At 45.0% G+C, this 22,245-nt stretch overlaps 1 protein-coding gene across 1 annotated transcript in view; it reads right to left on the reverse strand.

The window, feature by feature from the left end:
* The window catches only part of PARVA (parvin alpha), a 172,056-nt gene that overhangs the window by 68,107 nt on the left and 81,704 nt on the right, over window positions 1–22,245 (reverse strand). Inside the window, exons 2-4 of the mRNA XM_078433226.2 lie at window positions 3,187–3,276; window positions 3,037–3,107; window positions 612–714 (exon numbers count right to left, since the gene is read on the reverse strand). Of these exons, the coding sequence (XP_078289352.1) occupies window positions 612–714; window positions 3,037–3,107; window positions 3,187–3,276 (264 nt within the window). The remainder of the gene's footprint in view (window positions 1–611; window positions 715–3,036; window positions 3,108–3,186; window positions 3,277–22,245) is intronic.

Raw genomic sequence — 22,245 nt, forward strand, 5'->3', positions numbered from 1 at the left:
GAATTCTCCTTTTCCTCCCCGGGGGCCTATTTTCACAGGAACACACCTTCCCAGAGACAACACATCTAGGCACGCAGAGGCTGAACATCACAGAGGCACAGGCTCCCACATTCTTGCACCTGACTTAGACGTACACAGGGGAACACACACACACACACACAGGTCCACAGCTCATACAGGTATGCATACACGCACATGCACATGCACACATACACCCACCCATAGGTGACAGAGGTATACGTATATATGCTTACCCCCCACACACGTGTAAATACACCTACAGAGGTCACAAGTGCACGGTTTTCTAGAGAGGGCAAGGCAGGTTTTCTAGTACACAGTGGAATCTTTTCATCTACCCGGCTGCTGCCCTTCAACTGCTAGGGGGAGCAGCCCCATCTGGCCAATGAACTCCCTCGGCAATTCATTTATGTGAAACGGATTCCAGGAGGCCATCTAAAGGCCCCACCAGTCTGTGGGCCCACACACCACACTTTGATAGTGTGAACGGCACGTGAACGGCTGTAAACTGAGAACCACTCCCAACTAGGAGCCTGAGAGCCATCCACCTGCAGAGCAAAGACCTCCACCGCAACATTCAACCCCCTTCTCACCAAAGAGCTTCTGTAGGACTTGCCCGTCATATAAATCTTCAGCCAGGTCTTTCACAATGATTCTTTCTCCAACAAGCACATCATTAATCCAGTCGATTAGTACCTACAGAGAGAGAGAGAGAGAATAAGAGAAGATTCATAGGCCAGATTTCTTATCTTGGAAGATTAAAATCTAAATGAACTTCAGATTTTGAAAGCAGGAGAACAATCCCTGTGACTCAGTATGTGGACACAAGGCTGGGTGAGCCCTAGTGGCCCTGTTAATTTTCCGGGGTAAGTGCTTCTAGTTCTGGTGGCACCTGTGTCCCTGTTAATATCTTTTGGCCCCTTACCATTCCTTACCCCAATGGCAAGCTACATTCACACAGTGTTTGGGTGTGTGGCTCGTACCAGGCAAGGATATGGGCTTTTAGAGTTCTACAAACTGGGGTTAGTTACCCACCAACTGATTTGTGTAGCTCTGTGATGTATGCACCTGTGTCTGTGCACCTCTGTCATCCACGGACCTCTCTGTGTGTGCCTCCGTGACCTACGAATCTAGGGCAAACTAGTTTCTGCTCTGAGCCTCTGATTCCCCACCTCTAAGATGAAGGAGGAAAATCTCTCCTGCTTTAGGTAGCAGAAAAGAATCACATATGTCAAGGGCCGAATGTTCAATAAAGGTACGTCTAATTAATAAATAAAGCTCTCCCCCATTAGGACATCTGGTCAGGTGGTTACTATCACCCCCATCTATCACCCCTCCTCCTATCTTCAGGAGGAGAAAGCAAACACAGAAGTGAATGTATCTGCCAAGGTCACGTTGCTAACCATGGACACAGACAGGAACTGAACTCCTATCCATCGGCCCTCTAAGGTACTGCTCTCCTCCTTATCCCCAAGCTACCTCTTGGTGGGCCAATGCAGTCTCCTCTCCTCTCCTGTCGCTCTCCTGCCCTTGCCTGAGTGCCCTCAGCATGAAGCACTGAGCAGGGGCACAGCCTGCGGTAGCTCATTTAGTTAATCTGCACACACCCCTTCGAGGGAGGGTTCATTCACTTCATTTTTCAGGTAAGGAAACTGCAGTTTGTGCAAGTCCACTGCCTTTTATCTTATGTTTTTTTCAGCTCATTTGTTTATGATGATATTATTTATGTACGGTAAAATTAACTAATGTTAAATACAGTTTGTTGAGTTTTGGTCATTGCACACAGTCGTGTAACCACCACCACAATCAAGATAAAAAGCAACTCCCTCGTTGAAAGAAGGTTCCTTTGGGCTTTGTGCTCAGTCCCCTCCCCTGAGGACAGGCCTCAGGCAACCACCACAATCTGGTAATACATGGAACCACAGGGAACATCACCTTTTGTGTTTGCATCAATAGATTGCCTTTATAACAGGGGTAGTAGCTGGGCTGGGTTTGCATATGTGGGTGGAGCCCGGGGTCTTCACAGAATATCGTTCTACTATTCTAGAATAGAAGCTTCCCTCCTCTCCCCTCCACTCCCTCCATCCAACACCCTCCCGTCTCTCCCCCATCCACCCACCCAGCGTTTATGAACATCTGCTCCAAGTCACTTTCTGTGCTGGATCCTGGGGGAACAATGATGAATAAAAGGGGGGGGGGTCTTGAACCCTGAGAAGCTCACCATTTAGTGAAGACAGAGAAGTGTCTGAGTAGCGGTAAGCAGTCATCACATGGTGACTCTAAGGGGACAATCTGAAGCTGAAGAGGCAGCTACAGCATGAGACCCCAAACACCATCCCCAGGAGCATGGGCTTCAGACTTCAGTTGACAGGAATCTATACAGAGGTTCTGAGCAGGAAAATGATAGATCTCATTTACATTTTGAATGAGCCACTCTGGCATCCAGTGCCTTTTTGTCCTGTTTTGAGTTCAGCTTGGAGAAGCTAAAGAAGAAAAACACAGGACGGGGAATGCAAAGGGGGATGAAATGAACATTTTTCAGGGGGTGGTTACAAGCCAGCCCCTGTGCCAGGCACAATGTACAATATCTCATTCGATCTTATTTACTTCTGTTTGAATTCCATCTCCTCTACTCAGCTTTGACCATAAACAAACTACTGGCTTTTCTAAGACTCCTCTTCCTTATCTGTAAATGAGGATGATAAGAAGTCCTACTTCACAGGATGTTGTTGAGGGTCTTTGAGAAAAGCAGTGGAAAGACTGCGTGAACTTTAAGATCCTGGTAAACGTGAGCTCCTTTGCACTAACTTCTCTGGCACTTATGATCAACACCATTTGTTGGGCGGCGGCCATGTCCCATTTTTGTTAAATCAGAGATGTCTACCTATGGGACCATGAGCTGCCTGTAACTTTCTATTTCTTCTGTTGGGGCATGTGTGCTGCCTGCCTAGAGCAGGTGGTCTACAGGTGCCTGTTGAGGCTGGGAGGCAGCTGAGGCCCCTCCTAATTTCTTCTTACCTTCATCAGTTCCTGCAGTTTGGGGTCACTGCGGGAGTTGGGGTCCACCATTGTTCGCACTTCATTCTCCTCTTTAAAAGGAAAAGGCAGTCAGTGGGTGGCTCCACTTAGAGGCGTTAGGCTAACCCAGAGAACAAGAGACCCAGTTACCCAGCATGGTGTCCTCCGGGTCCAGCTCGAAGGGGATCGGGCTGAGGGGCAGGTTGATGGCATTCATGCCCTCCTCCTGAAGCTCTGATACTGCAAAGAGAAGAAAGGCAGAGTCACACGGCAGCCCAGTGATGACAGGGAGGGGCTCTGTAGCACACAGTGTTTGAGATTGACATTAATAAAACTACTGAGGTTAGGTTACAGCTGTTACTCAGCCTGCAATAGATTCCCTGCCTCTCCTCGCTAGAAGGACTGAGTTGTCTCCTGCATGTCCCCTCTTCCAACCACCACCTCACTCGCTTTCCTCAGAGAAAGAGGGAGGCCTCTGCCTGTTCCCAGACACGATCTCAGGGTACACGGAAGTGAGGTGGTCACTGAGGTCTTTCTTGGGTCTCTGCCTGTCATCTCCTGCCCACCCCTCCTTTAAGGGTTGGCTGTCTGGTGCACAGTGGCCGCCCGGTACCTGCTTGGCTAAATGAGGTCACCAGGTCAAGTCTACATTTATGTTGTAAGCCATTTCCAGCCAACTTCTCTCCCTATTTGTTTGGCTTCCCTAACTATTTTTCTGATTATCCTGCCTTCTCTTTTTACCCCATCCCACCCCAGCCACTGCTTGAGAATGCCTCAGGCCACCCTCCTTTGGGCTCTCATCTTGTCTCTTGAGCTCTAATGAGTAGGGGACAGTGGGGCCAGGCACCTCTCCTCCTAGGTCCATTCCCTCCACTGAACATCAAGAGCTCAACTGGATGGATGGCCAGCGAGTCCGTTTACAGTTTTCAAGTCCTAGAAACCTACAATTCCACTTTCCTCAAGGAAAACAAAAAGAGGTCAATGACCGCTAAAGACTTCCAGCCTGCTCCCCTCCATGCACCCACCCCCCAAATGAAGCCTTAGTGAAAAACAAATTCCTACCACAAAACTACTGCGTGATGGACACTTGCTGAGCAATGACCTTGGCTAACCCTCCCCCTAAAATGAGTGCCTTCAATCTCCTCACCCCTGTTTAGTGCCAGTTTGGATAATTCCTCTTTACCAATTAAGCACAGAAAGACCATTTTCTCTGAAAGCGTTGGTCACCAAAAGGCTCTCAAAGAGCTAATATGGCAGCTGCAATCAACCTTAATAAAAGCAATGTCCCATCTTTCCATTTTATTATTTTTTTTATTGACTCTGGCCTCCCTGACTGCCAGCATATACTTGCAAGAACTCTTAAGCACAAGGCAGCCACTTACAAAGAGTTCTTTCATATTAGCAAACTCACTGATGTTTGCAGTTGGACGGGGAATGAGATTGCCTAACAAAGAGCGTGAAACACACTCTACCCTAAAGAGACACAACTTGCATTATGAAGCTGGTATTTAGTCCTGTCGCTGTGGGCTCTTGACATTCATACGGGATATCAGCCAGTCACCATCTTGAATTTGCAAATTCAGACACCCACCACTCTCTATAATTACCCCCCCAAAAATAGAACTGAAAAACAGAAGCCACACCTTTAAGGCTAAAATGATTCTAATAAGTATAGGATTGCATTTGCTTTCTAGTGAAAAACAATTGACTTCTATAATTTCATTAGAGTCCTAGGTTTCTTCTAATAGTCCTCCTACGACTAGTTTGTTTTCTTTTCCAGGCTATTTCTCACAAAGAAGCAAGATTTCCACTACTGAACAAGCACTGCTGTGCAAGCATTGGTCAGTGGAAGTCGAGTCATGCTTAAATGGGGGAGCGAGACTGGGCATACTGGCCGGTGAAGACAACAGCTCCTGCCCCGGGCCTCTCTACCTACATTCTCCCTAAGGTCTGCACTGTCAATGGTAGCTACCAGCCACATGCAAATATTCACATTTACATGAGTTAAAACTTCAGTTTCTTAGTTGTACCTATCACATTGCAAGCACTCAATGGCCCACGTGTGGCAGGCTAGTGGCCACTGCCAGGCTGGACACCACAGATGTAGCTTTTCGTCATTACAGGAAATTCAGTTGGATGGTGTTATCTTAGTTGACCCCATGTGTCCAAATGCTGATGATGTCCACATTTAAATCTCTAGAATGGGCCTGACCCTGAATACCAGACTTCCTTGATGTCTCCTCTTTTGTCTATTAATAGGTCTCAAGCGTATATATCCCAAACATAATGATTGTCAACACTCTCACCTCCACCATAACAACCCTAAAATAAGACTGTCACTCCCCTGTTCTCTTCTTCAGTAAATGGCACTGCCACTTATTCAACGGTTTATGCCAAAATCCAAAAAAATCACCTTTAACTTCTCTTCCTTCCTCATGCTTTGCATCGAATGCATTGGCAAGTTTTGGGGGCACCGCCTCTACACGAGGATCCAATGCCACCCACTTCTCATCATCTACACCACCCCATCCTGGTTCAGGCCACCCTCAGCTTGCACCTGGACAACCAGAGCCACCTTCTAAGTGGTCTACTGCTTTCTGATGCATTTTCTGCATCCCTGTCTACTTCCCAGAGCATAGTCAGAATGATCTATAAAGATGTAAATAGCATGATACATTCTTCTGCTTTAAGCCCTCCCTTGGCCTCTCATCATACTCAGAATAAGGCTCCGACTCCTTACTAACACTTGCAAGGCCCTCTGATTAGCCCCTAGCCTCCCTCTCATGTTTTATTTTCTTCAGAGGACTCATCACAATCTTAAATAATAATTATTCATATGTCTGTTGTCTGTCCCCCACCTAGAGAAAAGACTAGCACTTTTTCTCTTTTGTTCACTGTTAGATCCCCAAATAGGAGCCAGAGTGCCTAGGCTGAAATCCATGTTCTACTAGCTATGTGACCTTGGGCAAGTTCATTAACCTCCTGTACCTCAGTTTCCCCATCTGGAAATTGGGGGTGATAATATTACCTACCTCCTAGGGTTGTTGAGAAGGTTAAATGGGTTTACATTAAGGATTTAGAAGCGTGCCTGGTACCTGGTAAGAACTGCATAAATGCATGCTATTATGCTATAACTATTATTATTACTTAAGACAATACCTCATGCAGAGTAAGCACTCAAGAACTATTAGTTGAGTAAATGAATAACCAAAACTGTTAAGACCACCGTTCAACTGCACAGGTTATGAATTAAGCCAGAATTTGCCAAAGTAGTATACAGGATGCAAAGAAAGATTCCAGCTTGTTCTCAGGGGGGAAAAAAATGTGTGTGTGTGTGTGTGTGTGTGTGTGTGTGTGTGTATACACACACACATATATATATAAAATTTTGGCCTGATCCTGTGTGCACATGTGTGTGCATATGTGTGTGCTTATATTTTGTAAGGAGAGAAAAGCCACATCTGTTCCAAGACTGTTGTATGGCGAGAGCCAATTTATGAATATAGGGATATTTACACCTCTAAAATGCAACTAGAAAAGTACTATTTGTGGCAAGGACTCCTCAAGGTGGGTCTCAACAGGATCTTTTTTTATGTGTACATCATAAAAATGTTTTCAGATGAAAAATCCCCAGTCCGAAACACTCCCCTCTGCCCTGCCTCTTTAATTCACTCAACAGAGACATAACAAACCCTACAAGAAAGGCTGAGATATGTTTGCAATTGGAAATGTTTTTTTTTTCAGGAAATGATTTGGTACAGGAACATCATTCCCATCCCATTAACTGCTGACTCTGAGCCAACTGTTTGTAAAAGTGAATATGCAAACTGCCCCGTTCAGGCCTGGCCCCCGCCCCATGGGGCCGCATTAGTGGCCACTTTCCCAAAACAGCCCGCCTGCTTTGGAGGCTTCATTTCTATTAAACCAAAGCAGGACCCAGCAGAAGCCCCTCGCCAATCCCCACGCTCTGAAAGAGAAAAGAGCTGCAATTGAATTTTCTCGGCACAGAATATGAATATGATGTTTATCCCTTCAACCTCCTCTAACAATCTAAAACTAGGTCTGAGTGTGCAGCCCTCCGTGTCTCGCGGCGCCATTAGTCATAACTTAATAAACAGATTAAATGCCCAGCTGAAGGTCGAGCTTGGGAAAGCAGGGTGATTGCTTCAACTCCTGAAGCGCTCACCATCAGAAAGGGGGCTTTGGCTTTTCCGGGAAACGCAGGCTCTCTCTGGGTCTAGTTGTGCAGCAGAAAAAGGGCAAGGATGGGCTTTGGAGTTTGAAAGAGCAGGATTTGAATCCTACTTCTATTTTTATCAGCTGGGCGACCTTGAAATTTAGCTTCCCTGAAATTCAGTATCAAACAACTCTCTATAAAACAACGCTGGAGCTAACACTGCTGGTTTCCTTGCTAATATTTATTTTACTCTTTTTCCCTGCTGAAAGAACCTTCGTTTTGTTCCAGTGTGTACACTTCTCCCTCCTAAGTTCTAGGGGAGATCCTGATTGGTTTAAGCTAATCATGATAATCTTAATTCTCTTGGTAGTGACTGACTCAAGCACTGTCATGTGCTACGATGAGTTGTGAGAGGAAATTTCTGGAAGCTTCTAACAATAGTTTTCCTCCATTTTAAAGAGAGGTCCAAAGAAGAGAGGGTATCTTTCTCCTTCTAATCACTGTTGTATGAGGATGCTATGCCTGGATTTGCTGCAGCCATTTTGTAGTCACGAGGTGAGCTAGCCCAAGTCCAAAGAAGAAACTAATATACTCAGAATGGCAGAGAAAAAAAAGAAAGAAAGGGGTTTCTTGTTGATGCTGTTTAGCCTACATCCCTGGAACCACTCTAGCTTTATGTGTCTTGTTATAAGAAATATAATAAGCTCCTTTATTGTTTAAACTAGTTGAGTTGGCATTTTCTGGGGCTTGGAGCTCCAACTCCCTAATTAATACACAGGACACCAGGATTATAAAGTTGATAGAGGAATAGTGTAGGGCGACACAATGAATGGTCATTTTCCTTTCCTTTTTTTCCATGAGAAGCAGAATAGCTGCAGGCATCTCTTATACTTCAGAACGCACAAAGGGATTCAAAGAACACCACGGGGAGAACAAGTATGGAGAAAAGAAAGGACAGAGGTTTCTACAAGTACAAAAGGGTCCATTTAGGCAAAGCCAGTAATTTCATTCGTTCAACCAACAAACATTACTAGGCACCTCTCCTGAAGCAGACCTTGAGCCAGCATTGGGAATATAGGTTTGGCGATTTGACATGGATCTGCCTCAGTCTGCACATGGGTGGTGGGAGGGGCAGACACATAACCACAACATGCAGGATGCCGCACAGAGGTGAGGGACATGGGAATACAGTGCTGTGAGAGCTCAGGCAGACCAAGGGTAACTTTGGGTGGAAGACTGGGAAGGATTCCTAGAGAGGGGGAATTTGAGCTGGACTTTGAAAAATATATATTTTCATTTGGCACAGACGACCCCCAAAAGGCACATCTCGTGTAAAACACATAAAGGTGTGTAAAAAAAAAAAAAAAAGGGTAGGTGTTGAGAGTAATGATTACATCTGAGCACTGGGAATGTAGGGGCACAGAGGGGGAAAGAAGGGAAGGAGCAGAAGAACAAATTAGGTAGGTGGGGTCCAGAGTGTCAAGGGTCATGAATTCATCTACTTAGCACTCTCTGGACCACGCTCCCTGTTTTGTCCCTACAGACAAAACAACAACCAAACCAAACCAAAAATACCAAGATGGGGGGTGTGAGGGGGACAAGAGAATAGCTAGGATGTTCTCTCTCCTTCAGTGCAAGTGGGCACCAGTGAGACATTTAGGCTGCTCTAGATCCTTATCAGGACTCTGATGATTAATCTCTGGTCCTTCTGAAAGCTACTAAAGTTCCCTTAATTTCTAAAAGGATCAAGGTCTCCCACAAAAGTTCTTGGCAGCAACAGACAAGTAATTTGACAACGGTCTGCTCAGCAAGTCCCAACAGTTTTGTCTATGTGAAAAATCAACCCGAAAAAGCATCTATCAGAAAACTATGGCTACCATCATACTTAATGGTGGGAAATTGGATGCTTGCCCCCTAAGACTGGGAACAAGGTAAAGACGTTTCCTTCCACCATGGCTATTCAAAACCATACTAAAAATCCTAGTCCGTACCATAACACAAGTAAAGGAAATAAAAGGTATAGAACTTGAGAACAAAGAAAAAAAACTGTGTTTGCAGATGACATGATTATGCAGAAAACAAAGAATTGACCAAAACAAACAGAACAAAAACCCCAAGCCCCTAGAACCAGTAAGCAATTACACCAAGGTTGCAGATACAAGGTAAATATATAAGTCAACTGCCTTCCCATAAACCAGCAATGAATGATTGGAATTTAAAATTAAAAACACAGTATTATTTACAGCAGCACCACAAAATACAACACTTGGGTATAAATCTGACAAACACATATTGAACTGACATGCAGAAAATGATAAAACTCTTATGTAAGAAACCAAAGAAGATTTAGATAAATGAAGAGATACTAAGTATTCATGAATTACAAGACTTGATATGGCTAAGGTGTTGATTCTTCCCAACTTCCTCTATAGATTAAATGCAATCCCACTCAAAATCACAGCAAGCTATTTTGTGATTATCAACAAACTGATTCTTAAGTTTACACAGAAAGACAAAAGACCCAGAATAGCCGACACAATATTAAAGAAAAATGGCAAATGTGGAACACTGACACTACCAAACTTTAAGACTTAAAATAAAGCTATAGTAATCAATGCAGTGTAGAATTGGCAAAAGAGCAGACACATAGATCAATGGAACAGAATAGAGAACACAGAAATAGATCTACACAAACACATTCAACTGATCTTTGACAAAGGAGCAAAGGCGATTCAATGCAGAATGGATAGTCTTGTCAACATACGGTATGAGAACAACTGAACATCCATATGTAAAAAAATGAATCTAGACACAAACCATACGCTTTCTGCAAACTTTCACTCAAAATGATCATGGCCTAAGAACAAAACACAATACTATAAAATTTCTAGAAAAAAAAAATAGAAAAATCCATATGATGTAGGGTTTGGCAATAAGTTTTAACATCCCACACAAAAGGATAATCCGTGAGAGAAAAATTCATAATCTGGATTTCATTAAAATCTCTACTCTGCAAAAGATACTGTTAAGAGAATGAAAAAGCAAGCCGTAGACTGAGAGAAAGTATTTGCAAAACATCTAAAAAACTTTAAAAATGAAGAAAACAAACCAACTACAAAATGGGCCGATCTAATCAGACATGTCACCAAAGAAGGGGTACAAATGGCATGAGCATATGAAAAGAGGTTCAACATCATTTGTCATGAGGGAATGACAAAACAATGAGATACTGCCACATTTATTAGAATGGTTAAAATCCCCAAAACTTAACAGTATCAAATGCTGACAAGGATGTGGAGGAACAAGAACCCCTGTCCATTGCTGGTGGGAATGGCAAATGATAGCACCATCTTGGAAGACCGTGTGATAGCTTCTTAGAAGCTAGAGTTTCACCCTATAATCCAGCAGTCATGTTCCTAGTATTCACTTGATTTGAAAACATATATTAATACAAAAGTATGTATTTGAAGATTTATAGCAATTTTATTCATAATTGCCAAAAATTTGAAGCAAACAAGACATACTTCAATAGACAATTGTATCAGTTGTGGTATACCCATATGGTGAAATATCATTCAGTGATTTTAAAAAAATGAATAATAAAGCCATGAAGAGACATGGAAGAACTTTACAATTCCTAAGTCGAGGAGGCTAGTCTGAAAAGGCTACACAATGTATGATTTCACTCCTATGACATTCAGAAAAGGGAAAACTATGGAGACAAGATGAATGAAAAGATGAATGAAAAGATGAATGATCAACGAATGAAAAGATCAATGGTTGCTGGGGGTTTGGGAGAAGGTTTGAACAGGCAAAGTACGGAACATGTTTAAGGAGATGAAACTCTTCTGTCTGATCCTGTAGTGATAGATACATGATTTTGTGCATTTATCAAATCCACAGAACTTCAAAGCCCTGGGAGTAAACCTAAATGTAGGCAAATTTCAAAAAATCGTTTAGGAGGTTGGGGGATCTGAGGGTGGAACGTAGAGCATGATGATAGAATTAAACAGTATTATAAATGCATAAGACAATCTCACTGAAAGGGGTTAGGGGGATGGGGCTGACCTAACCATTGTTGGAAATGAGTGGTGTCTGGGAAACCACAGTCAAAAGGAACTGCCCATGAGAACGTACTCTAGTTGATAAAGTTATTTCCCAGGGATGTGCAGGTCAACAATTCTGATACTGCCATACACTCATGCTGGAACTGAACAATTAAGTAAATGGATGGTGGATGGTAGCAGCCAGGTCCCTCACTGTTGGAGTAGGAAGTTACAGATGAGCAGGGGCAAAGAGTAGAAGGATCCTTGTGGCAATGGATGAGAGGACGAGGGGTGGAGGTGTCAGTAAGCATTCATGTTTAGCTTAATCTAGATCCTGATGGTTACATATGGAAATACCGAGAGGAATGATTATCGTTGACCCTTGAACAACACAGGTTTGAACTGCGTGGCTCCACTTTTACGCACTGTTTTTTGAGTTGACAGCAAAAGCCACAAGGCATTTATTTACAAGTGTCCCTCCAGTCTCCACCAGATCAAAGGCTGCTGGCCCAGAGTCATATCTGCTACCCTCTGAATAGCTGGGGATGCCTCCTAAGGCTGCTAGAAGCCCCCAATGGCCCTAGGCCTGCGCAGGGCTGCAGATCACCCATGTGCCAAGCAGGTGGTCGGTCCAGTGCCTGTGGCTGGCAGGCAGGAGGCTGGGCTGATGGAGAAGAACATTCCCAGAGGGCAGGGATGACAGCACTATGCGTGTAACCCCGTGCCCATGGCACTCATGCACCCTGAATCCTTCAGGTTCCAGGGCTGTGCTGGGCTGGCTGCATACCTCGGACAGACCCTATTGGTCAGAGTAGGGACTCCTCCTCTGTGGCAGCGCCCAGCCCTTTGGCCTCATGGGTAGCCACAGCTGCCAAAGGCCACAGGCTGGTGGTATACCTCCAGGTAGATGGAGCAGCTGTAGCATGCCTCTGGGCTGCTGTCACCCCCCATGGGTGTGCCTGGTGGCTGCCACTGCTCAGCTGAGGCCACTAGGCTGCAAAGCATTGCCATCTTGGGCCAGGCCCACTACTGCCTCCCCTGTCCCTCTCCCAGCCTATATGTGGATTTTTTTTTCAATAAATATACCTAGAGTACTGTAAATATATTTTCTCTTTCTTATGATTTTCTTAACATTTTCTTGGGGTACCTGGGTGGCTCAGTTGGTTGAGCAGCCGACTCTTGATTTCAGTTCAGGCCATGATATCACAGTCATTAGATCAAGCCCTGTGTCTGGCTCTGTGATGACAGCAGAAGTCTGCTTGGGATTCATTCATTCTCTCTCTCTCCCTTCCTCTCTCTCTCTTTCTCTGTCTCTCCCTTCCTCCCTCCCTCCCTCTCTCTCTGCCCTTCCACTGCTCACATGAGCATGTGTTCTTTCTCTCAAAATAAATAAACAAACATCTTAAAAATTTTTTCTTGAGGCGCCTGGGTGGCTCAGTCGGTTAAGTGTCCGACTCTTGGTTTTGGCTCAGGTCATGATCTCATGGTTGGTGAGTTCAAGGCCCACAACAGGCTCTATGCTGACAGTGCACAGCCTGCTTGGGATTCTCTCTCCCCTCTCTCTCTGTCCCTACCCCACTGGTGCTCTCTCCCTCTCTGAAAATAAACTTAAAAAAAAATTTAGAAAGCCATTTTCTTTTCTCTAGCTGACTTTACTGTAAGAATACAGTATATAACACATATATAGAATATGTGTTGACTGTTATTGGTAAGGCTTCAGTCAACCATAGGCTATCAGTAGTTAGATTTTGGGGGAGTCAAAAGTTATACACAGATTTTCTTGATTGTGAGGGGGTCAGTGCCCTTCAGCCCCTGCATTGTTCAAGGGTCAGCTGTACATACATGGGTTAATGTACACACATACATGTTCTTGCTCTGTCAGCCGAGAAGTCCTAAAAGTAATGACATTCCAGTAACAGTGAATATACCTAGCACCAGATCTGGGTTTTTTTCTGGTACGATTCTCCAACAAAAGGAACCAGAGCTCATTGAAAAGATGGTTGATTCTAGGAGTGGAAAAGGAATCTGCAAGATGAGTCTGGAACCAGCAAGGAAAGAACCTGGAACAATTTGAGCAGCAAAATAAAGTAAGTGATATTGGATTATACCGCCATGCAAGTAAATATCCACAAATCCATACTGATGTAAATGACTGAATAAATTAATAGATGGGCAAGAGGAGAGAATTCTCCCTTATAGAATTCCCAGTAATTTATGTAGATCCTGTGTCCTCAAAGAAGGGGAGGCAGAACCCCTGACCCCTTCAACGTGGGCCTTCCTTCCAGAGAGTACAATATGGAAAGGGGGGAAAGAGTTACTTTACAGTGCAGACACCTGACAAACACTAGCTAAGCCAGGTGATCAAGGTCAACATCACAGTCATAAATCATGGGGTTTGATGTGATGTGATGAAAATAGCATTTACCTCTGTGTTCTTCCTTTCCAAACCCATGACCCCAGCCTAATCAGGAGAAAAACATTAGATTTCAATAGATGAGCATCCTAAAATATGCTTGATCAGTACTGCTCAAAACTGTCAAGGTGATCAAAAACCAGCTTGAGAAATAATCACAGCCAAGAGGAGCCTAAGGAGACATGATGGCTACATGTAATGTGGAGACCTGGATGGGATCCTGGAACAGATAAGAACATTAGATAAAAACTAAAGATAAATTACATACTTTAGTTAATAACATATCAATACTGGTTCATGAATTTTAAATGTACCCCACTAACGTAAGATGTTAATAAGATGAGAAAGTGGGTGTCAACTACAGGGGAATTCTTTGTACTACCTTGGTAATTTTTCTACAAACCTAAAATTACCGTAAAAATAACCTATTAAAAAATCAATCCAAATTTGCTATTTTCCCAACCAAATACAGTGTTAACTAGGGGGAAATCCATGATATTATGGGACACATATGCTTCCTTTCATCACCAATGAGACAGTGGTAATTTATCCAATAGTAGCTACGCCCTACAGAAGCATTTATACAGGGGACAAAGCACAAAGACCACTTCAAAGCCCTACCAGTGCAAGAGCTACTCATTCCCAAGTGAGAACCTAAGTTTCCAGGAAGAAAGTACATAGTTTATGTGTTTGTTTCCAGGGCTGAGATGAGAAGACAAAGCTTCCTCAGTACTTAAGGATGCCTGGCAAGGTCATTTCTGCCTTCCCACTAGTACAACCATCACTAAAGTACATTGGTCTCCTTAATGACTTTAATGATTTTCTCTGGAAGTTACCTTTATCCATGGCCCCTGATGGGGGTTTGTTTTTACACCATGGGCTTTTGTATTAGTTTTCCATTGCTGTAGTAACAAATGACCACACCCTCGGTGGCTTGAAACAACACAGATTTATCCTTGTAGTTCTAAAAGATACCAGTCCAACATGGGTCTCTCTGGGCCAAAATCAAGGCATTGGGAGGGCTGTGTTCCTTTCTGGAGGCTCTAGGGGATGATCTATTTTCTGGCCTTTTCAAGCTTCTAGAGGCCACTTGTATCCCTTGGCTTACGGCCTGCTTCCTCCATTTTCAAAGCCATCAATGGGGGTTGGGGGCTACATCCTTCTCACACTGCATGACTTAGCGCCTCCTTCCACCTCCCTCTTCCACTTTTAAGTACCCTGTGATTACACCAGGTCCATCTGAAAAATCCGGGGCAATCTCCCTATTTTAGGGCTCATTAGCCACCAAAATTCTACCTGCACCCTTAATTACCCTTTGCCACATAAGGAAACATATTCACAGATTCTAGAAATTAGGTTATGGCCATCTTTGGGGGGACTATTATTCTGCCTATAACAGCTTTCTTGGTTAAGGGGACAGGTTCTGTTCTCCATACTCACCCTTGGGTACAACATATGGGTTCACTTTCCCTCTATGTGAGATTGCCAAAAGAAAATGCAGAATTCCAAACCTTTCCATCCCAGCCCTTAAACCAGAGGAGTTTTATTACTTTCAGCTAAAAGGATACTTGTTTCAGCAGTCATAATATAAAGCATCAGGCAAACATGGGAGCCAGCTCATGGTGGCCTCAGCAGACCGTCAGGGTCTCAACACACTCCCCTCTACTTGACACAGCTATTTAGTCACCACGGTCTGAAATCCAGCCCTTGGAGCACAGCCAGAAAAGGGAACTTAGAGGCTGGTGTTGTGATGGGGGCTGACAGGGAGATCTATAGTCTTTATGAGTCTTATAGTTTCCACCATAGTCTTTGTTTTGGTCAGTTTTATAGTCTCTGCAGAATTGGAAGTCTGCCAAGCAAATGGACCCTGGACATTTATTCATTGTTCAGTCAAGCACGTGATTCAGCTGCCTTCCAATTACTAGCAAACAAGGAGGGAGATGGATGCACCATTGGCTGGCTTTGGGCGGTCAAAGCCATCTGAACTGAAACACTGGTGGAGGTCTCAAGTAAGTCATGGGAATGGAAACACTGCACAGGCACAGAGGGTCCAGGGGAACAATACATCATTGTTCCTTGTCTTTTGCCATGCTACGTCCTGTTTGGAAACCAGAACCATTTCCTTGGTTTTAAAGGAAACCTACTCCTACTTAAGCAGAAGGTGGTATGGATGTGCCAGCCTGGGAGCTGATAAAGAAAACCTCCAAGCCATTTTGTATGTGTGTGCTCCTGTGAGCATCCATACACCCTAAGCACTTACAACAGCCTGGGGGAGACCAAAGAACTTGACCTGGCATATTGCCTAATGACATGTAAAGTGTGGGTACAATGAACAACCCTGGACAGCCAGTGCAGGACCAGCACCACTATGATCTCTTCCATTTCTAAACAGGTGTGGGCATCTCTGGTGTAGATAAACAATTACTTCTCTTCTAGGGTCAGTAGGTTCCTGAAGGGCAGTTGCCTTCAGTGGTTCTCAGAGCCCAGCACAGAGCCAGGCATGCAGTAAGCGTTCAGTACGTGCTGGGAGGGTGCTTTAGTTGGGGACGGGAGGGGAAAGACATATATACAACCTGCAATGCGATATGGTTACGGGCCCCCATGTGGTTTGGAACCAAGTCCTGAGGGCAGAGTGCCCTTTCAGAATGGAGGGAGTAACAGAGGAGTGTGTGGGAGACCCAGCGGCTACGGGAGGGCCCGGAGAGCCCCAGGACGCATCACAGCCTGTGTGCCCCACTTGCATTCATCTTTGTGTGCCAAGCTTCCTTTCCTCATTTCATTCTCTGTGGCTCTTGGACCTTCATGTCTATATCTTTCTTCTTCGGGAATACTGAACAGCCAATCATTTGTTTTTGCAGTGGCTCTCAATGCTGCTTAAAAAGCGTCACATCAATACTAGTCCACTTGAATTCCCACGTGGTGGCCTCTGTGGAAAGGAGCTCTGGGTGTGGCCAGTGAGTGAACAAGGCATTGTTGTGTCCTGACTGGACCGATTCTCTGGGGGGCTCATTCTGGATTGGTCTGCACGTCAGTCAGTGGTTTATCCTGAGGGGTTTCGTGGAAACTCTCAAATGAACAATGATGGTGACTGGGAGAGAATGCACCCAGTTGTACTGCACTTCCTTCGTACCGGGCATGGAGACGTGGCCCCCCCCCCTTTTTTTTTTTACATATATTAACACATTTAATCTTCCTAACAATCCAATGGGTAGCTACTATTATGATCCCTATTATACAGATGAAGACAGTGAGACCCAGAGAAGTTATGGAACTTGACCGCAGGCCACACAGCTAGAAAGTGGAACCCAGCTGATCCCGAGCTAGCTGGCTGCAGAGTTTACATCCTTAACACGATACTTTGTCCCAGTTTTACATAATGGCTTTTATTTATTTTTTTTATATGAGAATGTCTAGAACATGGTCACTTCTGCGTTCCCACATAAGGCTAGGAGAAAGTTTCATGGGGCATCATCTTGCATACACTAAGCCCTACAAGGGTGTCTGGTCACTCTATGGAGACTCAGCCTCGGTGAAAATAGATTCAAAAGGAGGTGGCGTATGAGCATTATTTTTGTTTTGTTTGAAATAACGGGTTGATTTATTTCTGGCTATAAAAGAAAAACAGGTTCATTTAAGAGAACTTTGCAAATATAAAACAAGTAAGAGAGCAAATAATCCTACTGCTCAGAGATAAACCCTGTTAACGCATTACATTTTCTTACGGCTTTTTTGTTTTACACACACGCACACACACACACACACACACACACACAATGCACATAGTTCTATAACCTGCTTTTATCATATCACATAATCTCATTATCTTTCCTTATGCCATCAAAAATATCACTTTAGGGGCACCTGAGTGGTTCAGTTGTTTGGGCGTCCAACTTCAGCTCAGGTCACGATCTCATGGGTTGTGAGTTCGAGCCCAATATCAGATTCGCTGCTGTCAGTGCAATGCTCGCTTCGGATCCCCTGTCTGCCTCTCTTTCTGTCCCTCCCCGCTCATACTCTCTTTCTCTCAAAAATAAATGCACATCAAAAAATATATCATTTTAAACAGTGTTCTCAATTTCTATCGAATGTCCACACACACGTTACTTAATCATTCCATAACTGTCGGACATTTAGGTGGTTTCCAATTGTGGGGAGCGGCGGCTGAGTTGGGAAGGTTGAGTCATTCGCCAGCTATGAAGGGTGAGCGGGCCTGCTCAGGCCACAGGACGAGCAAGCATAGAATGTGGTGCCCTTGGGATGCTAGATGCGCGGCCCCCTGTGAGTCCGGGCACAAGCTAGTCTCTCTTTCATGGGTAAGGAAACTAAAGTTCAGAAGAGTTTAGGAGATGTGCCTGAAAAGTTTCCTAGAAAATGATTTGAAGAGTTAGTCATCTCCTTTCCCCAGTGTCTCAGTTTAGAGTCTCTTGAAAGCAGAAAGGAACCTCAGAGAAAGGGAGGGAGGGGGGCAAGGAGAGCGACACAGAGTCACAGGGATGAAGGGGGCACATGTTACTGAGCCCTCACCTATGGGCAACTGACCCCATCCTCTGCATGGGCTCTCTGAGGAACCCGTACACCGTCTCCAAGAGACCTCCCCGGTAGCTGAGGTTCCCTACAGGGTGCTACCTCTCTGCACCTCCAAGCTGTGCTGGATGCTGGCCAAGGGGCTTCAGAAGCCAGAGCCCTGGACAGAAAAGTGTAGGTGCCAGACTGTGGTGGGGTCTGCTGTGTGCACCAAACGGTCCATCACAGCTTGGCTGAAATGAAAGGTAGCCAAGAACTGTGATGGGCAGCACAAGATCATCTGTTGCGCTCACCCAAGGAACAGTGGGCCAGGGTCCTCCCTCTTCTCTCCCCAGAAAAGAAATCCCAGGAGATGGGGCAGGGGAGTTAAGAGAGTATATTTCTAGGAACAAATCTGAGAGGGGAACATACCCTTCTTCTTCTTCTCCAAGGAAGACACAAATAAGAATGAATGGGCTGCAGAATCCTGTTCTTAAGATTCACTAAGCCAGTGCCATTCACAGTAAGGGTCTTCTTAGTCCTGACTCTGACATGCCCACACTGAGATTCAGAGATGAGCAGGATGTGAGTCCTGCCCCTGACCTTGCTCAGGTCTACTCTGCTAGGTGGGCAGGTGGCTTCCATCAGAAGCAGAACACCATACTGAGGAAGCCTGTGGGAGGTGGAGATGTAACCTGAACTGAACTCCTGCCCCAGGCCAGGCCCTGTGTGGAGGGTTCCACTCATGATTCATCCTCTACAATCCTCAGGAGAAGAAGAGATGCCTTCTTCCTGGGGACAAAGCTGCAGTTTTGGAACCAGTTCAACATCACACTCTTATGATCACAGTGCTAGGGAAGTCCAGGACTCCTTTATCTGATGGAATGGGGACTTGTAAAAGTGTTCATTCCCTTCCTTCCATCCCTAAACACTGATTGGGCACCTGCTTTATGCCACATGCTATTCTGGGACAGAACGAACCCTTGCCTTAGGAACTCACGATCATGTACACCCAGAGTCTCAGTGGCCCAAGGGCCGATACGGGCATGGCTCCAGGTGACAAGGGAGCCCCAGGCTGGCCTTGTACTGCCAGGAGGGACAAGGGAGGGCTTTACAAAGATAGCGCTGCCAGACCCTTTTGTGGACAGATCTCTGTTCTTCTTTCCATATCATTTACCACCATTTGTAATTACACATCCGTGTGCGTATCTGTGGAACACCTGTCTCCTCCATTCTGTGGAGAGCTTCGAGAGGCCCAAGGCCTTGCCCACCACTGCACTGCCAGTACCTGCCATACAACAAGTGCCTAATGCAAATTTACTGAGTGAATAACTAGTTGGCAATGCTGGTCCTTGAGTAGTCTTCCCTTCCAGGAGAGTCCCACAGCCAAATAAACCTCTTCATAATCTTCTACATCAGAGCCAGACATTCATATTGGGTGGGTCTGGTCTTTTTTTTTTTTTTTTTTTTTTAATTTTTAGCATTTATTATTGAGAGACCATGAGCATGAGCAGGGGAGGGGCAGAGAGAGGAGGGGACACAGAATCCCAAGCAGGCTCCAGGCTCTGAGCTCTCAGCACAGAACCTGACGCAGGGCTTGAACCCATGAGCCACAAGACCATGACCTGAGCCAAAGTCGGATGCTTAACCGACTGAGCCACCCAGGCGCCCCATGGTGGGTCTGGTCTTCAAGAAGAGAAGGATAAGGAACTGGATACAGCAAGGGAGGGAGCAGAGAGGGCATGTATGTGTTGGTTCTGAGCGTGGGGGTCCGAGACATTTAGTGGGAGGCATTTTTGCTTACATTTAGATCTCCCCAACATCAATGACTAAGTCCTGTCCCAAACTGGAAATCTGAGACCATCACGCTAGAAGTGGCTTCCTGGGTTTGTTTGTTTGTTTGTTTGCTTTCCTAAACCAACAACACATGTTGACAGCAAATCTGTATAGAGAGCCTATTAAAAGAAATTGTAGTAAATCAGAGATGCTTTAACTGTCTGGCTGGCATTCTGCTGATTGCCTGCCTGACACTTCCAATGTGGCTTCCTTTTGTACAACCTTCCATTTGATTCAATTACATGGATAATTATTGAGACCTGACTACGTGCAAGGCGATGTGTTCTTAGCCTCCTTCCAGTGCTTCTTCCAGGCCCAGAGCATAATTTAACTTATGGGAAAAAATAAACATGCACGACAGAAGCAAAGAGTGAAAGAGGCCACAAGAAACAGTCAAGACCATTCCAAAGAAGATAACATTACACCCGTATGACCAAGAGTGGGATAGCAGGTAGCACGCACTCCCCCGTTTGCTGAAATATGCATTCAACAGTGTTGCCAGTAACTTCCCCGGGCCAGGTGCTGTGCTGGGTCCTAGGGTCAAAGGGATGAATAAAACCTAGCTACCCAGAGTATAGCATCACACTCTGTGAGTGCCACAGGAGTATCATTGAACTCATGTGGAAGTGCAAATGAGGAGGGCTTCTCAGAGGAGACGCTTTACCTGCCTCTTCAAGGAGAAGTAGGGGTTCAGTAGGTGAAGAGGGAGCAAGGTTTATCAAAGAGCTGGAGACAAGAGAACAAGCACATTTTCAGAAAGGTTGCTGGAGATGAATGTGTCTGTGGGGTTTTAGAGAGTAAGCCAAGGTCCAGAACATACGAAGTGTGGATTTAATACTGAAGGCAATGGGGAGCCACTGAAAGATAAGAAAAGCAGAGATCTGCAAGTTTGCAGGACGGCTGCAGAAAGTTCCTGAGTGGGACCATCTAAGCACAAGTCTTCCTGGGATGCACCACCACCAGGCAGTCTGAGCTGGCCTGGGCACTGGAGGAAGACAGACCTTGGCTTAATCCCAGCTCTGTCTCTTATTTAACTTTCCTTCTTCTCTAAAATGGGAATCATAACACTTAGCTCACAAGTTTGTAATGAAGCTTTGGTGACATCACAACACACACTAAATGCCCAGCATAGCAGAACATGCCTTAGTAAGCATTCAGTGCTTCCCCACCTTTTCCCAATGTGTGCTGGCAATGTGTGTAAGCGTGGGGGAGAAGGGCTGCTCAGAAATGATCTAGTGAAACAGGAATGACTTTGGCAAGAGCTCCAAAAACAAGATTGGAGAAGACTAAGAAATTATGATCTATCCCCTTGCCCTGGGTTTCAAACAGATGAAAAGGGACAGCATAATGAAAGAGGAACCAGAAGAAGGCCCGTGAGTGCTTTGCAGTACAGAAGGGCACTCTGGAACAAGTGGCATAGTGATGCCAAGGCATGTTGGAGAAGGAATATCTCATGGGTGTTATGGAGCCTGGAAGAGGGACACTTAGGAAAGAGGAAGGCTCTCTGGTGATGGCAGTGCAGGTGGCAGCCACGGTGGCCCTAACGGGTGGTGATGCTGATGACAGTGGTAACTGTGGTTTGGATGAATTTCCAGAGGTGGAAAAAAATAGTGCTCAATACCCACAGCATCTGGACTGTGGCCTCTAACTAATAATTCCATTTCCCCCTAGAAGGAATCAGGGTTCTTGGAGAAATGGTTGATTCTAGACGAGCCTGAGACATCTTATTGCTAGAAATTGATAAGCTATGACTTTCTACTAGGTACAGTCCTAGCAAAGAAGCATCTGTTGGCTAAAGACAGAAAAAATGGGGCACCAATAAGGATAATAACGGCAATGGATTGAAAGGCATCAAATATATTTACACCCACGAGTTAATAATAATACTAGAAAAAACAACGCAACACCCAAGTCACCTCTGGAGGAGGCTTGGAAACCCACTCATTTTGAAAAATAGTAAATAAAGGGAAAACTCTAACATTAAATGATGATAGAATACATGAATTAGAATATAACCATCTGGAAACCCCTAATGAATTAATGTATCTAGGCACTGATGGCCAGTGGCTCTCCACAAATGAGACACGACCAGCTGTAATCTCTCCCTTCCCCTGACCTCCAAAGACACATGCCACCATCAGTCCTAGATCTGCCCACAAGTGGTCAGGCAAAGACTACCCACAAATCGTCAGGCAATGCAGGGATCCGAGGAACATGTTCACGGACACCATTCA

This window comes from Panthera onca, chromosome D1 (assembly GCF_046562875.1).
Source record: "Panthera onca isolate mPanOnc1 chromosome D1, mPanOnc1 haplotype 2, whole genome shotgun sequence".
NCBI lineage: Eukaryota > Metazoa > Chordata > Mammalia > Carnivora > Felidae > Panthera > Panthera onca.